At 39.9% G+C, this 5,781-nt stretch overlaps 1 protein-coding gene across 1 annotated transcript; it reads right to left on the bottom strand.

The window, feature by feature from the left end:
• Nucleotides 1-924: 924 nt before the first annotated feature.
• Nucleotides 925-2,392, bottom strand: LOC137959498 (uncharacterized mitochondrial protein AtMg00810-like). The gene is made up of 4 exons (XM_068806861.1): nucleotides 2,171-2,392; nucleotides 1,514-1,786; nucleotides 1,302-1,382; nucleotides 925-1,026 (listed from the first exon to the last, which is right to left on the bottom strand). The coding sequence occupies exons 1-4, from the start codon at nucleotides 2,390-2,392 to the stop codon at nucleotides 925-927; spliced, it is 678 nt and encodes a 225-aa protein (XP_068662962.1).
• Between the last annotated feature and the right edge of the window lie 3,389 nt (nucleotides 2,393-5,781).

Consider the following 5,781-nt stretch of genomic DNA (forward strand, 5'->3'; position numbering starts at 1 on the left):
TCATACCTTTTTAAAGCATTCCTTTTGATGTAGGGATCCTAAATCTAATGCTCTGATACCATGTTGAATTTAGGATTCGTTTTCTGAAATCACGAGCAAGAAGAGAGAGGGAGGCAAAAGAAAGTGGAGAGAGAGTGCTCTCAGGTAAGGAGGACGAGAGAGAAAATAGAAAAAGAAAAGAGAGAGGTTAAGCAAGAGAAGAGTTCTTCATGTGAAAGAGAAAAACTTAAACTACCTTCTTAATTAAAATTCATGTACAACGTCCTCTATTTATAGTAGAGGATGTGGTAGAGTCCATGTATAATTACATTTCATTCTCCTAATTACATTCAACCTCTAACTTGTTGAATTTAGGATCCCATGAATAAAACCTCGAGTAAGGGGAGAGAGAAAGAAAAAAAAGGAAAAAAAGAAGAGCTCTCGGGTAGAGAGAGAAGAGAAGGAAAGTAAAAGAGACTAGAGAGAGAACACTTCACACGAGAGAGAAGAAACAAAGTAAGAAACATACTTGATGAATTCCGAGTTACAATCACCTCTATTTATAGTTGAGGAAGAGTCCATGTACAAGTAATTTTAGGACTCCTAATTACATTTTAACTAGAACTCTCTAAGATAAACCTATCATGATAAGATTACCTTATGTATTTAAGAGACTAATTTAACTCAACTACAAACACCTTCTTTAAGGACGTGAATCAAGCTAGAGAGCTAGCTCTTGGTCTTATCTTGTGGGTCCCACAAGATCTTCCAGCTCATGTAGATAGAGATACCAACTCATGGTATCTTTGTGGCTCCCACTTGATCTTTAAATCTTCTATTTAATTCCAGCACATGTTCCTTACCTCTTGCTAGAGCCACTTTGTATGAGGACTCTTGTTGAGACATCTCGAGCTCATGGTGGGTCCCACATTGTAACACTCCCCCTCAAGATGGGGGTGAGAAAGCATCGTAGATGCTCAGCTTGCTGCAAATGTTGGACAAACTTTTATGAGTGACTGGTTTGGTGAGAATGTCTACAACCTGGTTCTATGAAGATACATACTGGAGAGATAAGATGCTGGTAGTGATTTTCTCGTATGAAGTGGCAATCTATTTCTGTATTCTTTGTTCACTCATGGAAGACTGAATTTGATGTGATGTGAATTGCAGATTGATTATCATAATATAGATTCATAGGAGTTTCTTTGTAAAAACTCATTTCAATTAGGAGAGATTTGATCCATAGGAGTTCACTGATTGTGTGTGTCATGGCTTTGTACTCTGCTTCTGCACTAGACCTTGCAACTATATTTTTTTCTTACTCCTCCATGTAACCAAGTTTCCTCCAACCATTGTATAATATCCCGAAGTAGATTTTCTGTCATCAAGGAATCCGACACAATCTACATATGATGTTGAAGTGTCCATAATTTTTATAGAGATGCCCTCTTCCTGGTGCTCCTTTTAGATATTGTAATATCCATTCTAGTACTTGCCAATGACTGAGTTGTGGTTTGTGCATATATTGACTTACCACACTGACTGCATATGAAATATCTAGCCTTGTTATGCAGAGATAAATAAGTCTTCTCACCAATCTTTGATATTTTCTGACATCTACTTCTTCTCTAGTACCTACACATAATTTTGTATTCGAGTCCAATGGAGTTTCTGCTGGTCTACATCCCAGCATTTTGGTCTCCTCGAATAGGTCAAGGACATACTTCCTTTGAGATAATATAATTCCAAGTCTGCATTGTTGTACTTCAATACCCAAAAAATATTTGAGCAGTCCGAGATCGTTCATCTTGAATTCAGTACATATCCTTTCTTTTGTCTTTTGGATGCCCTCAGAATCACTGCCAGTTATAATAATGTCATCAATATATACGGCTAGAATTACCTTGCCCTTCAGTGTGTCTTTAATAAAGACAAAGTGATCTCCAGAGCATTTGTGAAATCCGGCCCGTATTCTGCTTGGCAAAAAATTTTCAAACCATGCACGAGGCGATTGTTTGAGACCATAAATAGATTTTTTTAGTTGACATACGGACTCCCCCTCAACCACATACCAAGGTGGTTGTTGCATATAAATTTCCTCATTTATATCCCCATTCAAAAAAACATTTTTTACATAAAGTTGATAGACCTACTAGGAAGACTTAGCTACCAGAGATAATAAGAAACGTACCGAGTTTAATTTAGCCACTGGAGAGAAGTTTTCTTCATAATCAATGTCGTAACATTGTGTATAGCCTTTGGCAACAAGGCGAGCTTTCAACCGAGCCACGAACACATCGGGATTGTGTTTCACTATTAATAACCATTCACAACCGACGAGTTTCTTATCTGGAGGAAGGGGGACTAGAGCCCATGTCTGATTTTCATAAAGAGCCTGCATTTCTTCATCCATAGCCGCCTTCCACCATGTATCTTTGAGAGCCTCCTAATAGGATTGTGGTACATGTATGGAGGAAATAGCCGATAGAAATTGACAACAAACAGGGGATAAACGACGATTAGGCACAAAGTTTGTTATGGCATATGAAGTAGAAGGCATGGTGCAAGATCTGGCTCTTTCCTAATAGCAATAGGACAAGTATCATATTCTGGGCCAAAAATAATTGGAGAAGATGGACTTACCTTGATAGGATTCGACAACTCAGCAGGTGTGGTGTCAGCCAGTGTTTCTGTGGGCTGAGTAGTTTCTACAGCACGGGACACAACTGGTCGAGGAGAACCTGGTACGGATGATAAACCTAGAGGAGCATTATCAGAATAATATGAAGAGTCTTCAAAAAATGTGTCATCCCGAGACACAAGTAAATACTGAAGAGAGGGATTATAGCAAACATAACCCTTTTGTGTGCGAGAGTATCCTAAGAAGATACACTTCACAGATTTGGGATCAAGTTTATTGTATTTTGGGGAGGATATATGGACAAAACATTGACAACCAAAGACTCTCAAAGGCAGTGAAAATGGATCATCATCAGGTAATAATAGAGAGTATGGAGATTTTTTACCAAGAACGGAAGAGGGTAACCGGTTTATAAGAAAACATGCGGTAAGAACTACATGTGGCCAATAAAAATATGGAACTTTCATGGCATATAGTAAATTGCGAGCTACCTCAAGAATCTGATGGTTCTTCCATTCTGCTACACCATTTTGTTGAAGGGTGTAGGCACATGATGTCTGATGAATAATGCCATTTTCTTGACAAAACGAGTCAAGATCTTTGGATGTGTATTCTTTGGCATTATCCAACTAAAGGACTTTAATTTTTTGCCAAAATTGAGTGAGTACCATTTCATGAAAAGATTTGAATATCGATGGTATTTTAGAATGCTCTTTAAACAAAAATAACCAAGTGGTACTAGTGAAGTCATCAATGAATGTAATAAAATATTTCACGTGAGAAATGTTGGAGACACCCAAGGGTTCCCATACATCAGTATGAATTAACGAAAAAGGAGAGACACTTTTAATTTCTAGATGAGGTGAGTATGTAGACCTCTGATGTTTACTCATTTGACACGCTTCACAATGAAGGTCCGATCACACTTTAGGAAAAACATGATGAAGAGATTAGGTGGACGGATGTCCCAACTGGTTGTGCCATAACTTGGTTTCAGTGTCACGGGTGGATGCAGTATTTATTTGTGGCACATCCAGGTAATAGAGCCCCCCTTGTTCACGGCCTCCACCAATCACGCACTTCGTTGTAAGATCTTGAAACACACATGAAGTGGGTGAGAAAGTGATAGAGAAATTAAAATGTTTGGTGAGCTGACTAATCGATAAAAGATTCAAATGAAAGTAGGAATGAAAAGGATATCAATGAGCGAAAGTGATGGTGTAATAGAAGTGGATCCTTTCCCTTGACCTTTAGTTTGTGAACCATCAGCATGGTAACAAATTTATGTGAAAGACATGGAGAAAATTGAGTATAGAAGATGTTTGTTACCTGTAAGATGCTCGGAGGCTCTTTAGTCAATTATCCAGGATGAAGAGGAGGCAGAAAACATACCTGAAGCAGTGGTGGCAATGTTTGGTGAAGAAGTACTTGGCGAGGGCCCCATCATAGTCTTCATTTTTGGAATAGTTCATAGTCTTCATTAGTAAAAGTATGCTTTGGAGTTATTATGGTAGACTGCTCTACCTTTGTATCACTCTAAGGCTTGGTTAGCCCTATTCTCATTAGTTTTATAACATCTTTCGTGAGAGTGGCCCAATCTACCACATATAGAGCATTCTTTGAGGTGAAAGCATGTGTCTCTAGTGTGGCCATATCCCTTGAAATGGGTGCATTCCTTCCCATCTGTTCAGTCAAAACTAGTCCTTCCACCTCTTCCTCTTCCTCCTCTATAAAATCTACCTCGGCCTTGGCCTTGGTCAAATGGTATTCCCCTATGTCTAGAGTACATAGCGGATGGCATTTCAGTAATAGAGGGAGAAGCTTCTGGAATACGGAGAAGTGTAGCACATACATCATCAAAAGTGGGAACCGTGGAAGAGCTAAGAAGGTGAGTGTTAGCAACTTCAAGATGTGGTTTAATGTTAGCAAGGCATATGGCAGTTATCAAGGCCTCTTTCTGTTTATCTTGGACAGAGATATTTTTAGAGGTTGGTTGGGAAAGTTTCCATTCTTGAAGAAATCCTCGAAAGCGGGCTAAATATTCATGTATATAGTCTCCTTGTTTGGTGGTAAGCATCCGTTGTAAAATATCATACGGCCTTTGTAAGTTGTCGGTGCTTGAATACAACTTGACGCATGTCTCCCAAATTTGTTTATTCGTCTCTAAATGAATGACATTATTGGAGACATGTTATCCCATACTGTTGATAAGCCAACTAATAACCAATGTATCCTCCTTTAACCATTTTGTATAGAATATATCATCTTCATCAATATGTGGTCCAACCGAATTTGATATCGGAGATTTTTGGACCGCCTTTATGCCATCTCATCGCAGTTATAACAGAGATTTTTGGACCGCCTTTCTGCCATCTCCGCACTCGTCAATTTTTTTATAAAGCTCGGTAGCGAATTACTCGGGCGGGGATCGGCTACCCGAGTCGTAGTCGGAGTGTGTCTGGATGGTGCTGTTGTAGATGCTCCCTGAGAGGAATTATAGCGGCGCCCTTGCCACGTGGAGGAAGTGTTCCTCTCACTCGACCAACCTGGCTTACGTTGTTGCAGTTGTCGTTGTTGTTCCATTGCGTGGGCCATATTCATGGCATGAGCTAAATCCGTGAGCATAAAGAGTTCTACCTCTAGTCGTAAATACTCATTGAGACCCGCTGTGAATAAGGAGACCTGCTGGTCAACCTATACCCTCTCACCAGCACGATCCAACTTTTCTTGGAATAGTTTTTGATATTGTTCCACAGAACCAGTTTGTCGCAATAGGACTAACTCTCCCAGGGGGTTGCTGTTGGCGGGAGGCCCAAATCTAACTGTGCATAGATTTTTAAATTCTCCCCAAGTCATTTCCGGTCTCTCTTTCTCGACTTGAGTAACCATAACATGGCTTCATCTGTCATATGGAAAGAGGCTAGTTGCACCTTATCCCATTCAGTAGTCCCTTGGTTCAAACAAAAAATTTCACATCTATGCAACCAAATTAAGGGATCCACAGAATCATTGAAAGAGGGAAACTCCAACTTGGTGTACCTTGGGACAGTGCCTCCATGCTGAGGTCCTTGGACAACAGTGCGCCCAAGCCACTGCTCCCCTCTTCTGTGATATGGTTGAGCAACCTCTCTCACCTCTGGACTCTGATGTCTCTTTGTCTT

This window comes from Aristolochia californica, unplaced genomic scaffold (assembly GCF_029961685.1).
Source record: "Aristolochia californica isolate CCGP_79_NKW_82.1479 unplaced genomic scaffold, dmAriCali1.0.hap1 SCAF_3, whole genome shotgun sequence".
NCBI lineage: Eukaryota > Viridiplantae > Streptophyta > Magnoliopsida > Piperales > Aristolochiaceae > Aristolochia > Aristolochia californica.

Coding starts and splice junctions, on each gene's coding strand:
- LOC137959498 (XM_068806861.1), bottom strand. CDS start 2,392: ATGGATGAAGAAATGCAGGCTCTTTATGAAAATCAGACATGGGCTCTA. Junction 1,787..2,170: donor CAGTGGCTAAATTAAACTCG/GTACGTTTCTTA, acceptor ACTGAATTCAAG/ATGAACGATCTCGGACTGCT. Junction 1,383..1,513: donor TTTCATATGCAGTCAGTGTG/GTAAGTCAATAT, acceptor CATCATATGTAG/ATTGTGTCGGATTCCTTGAT.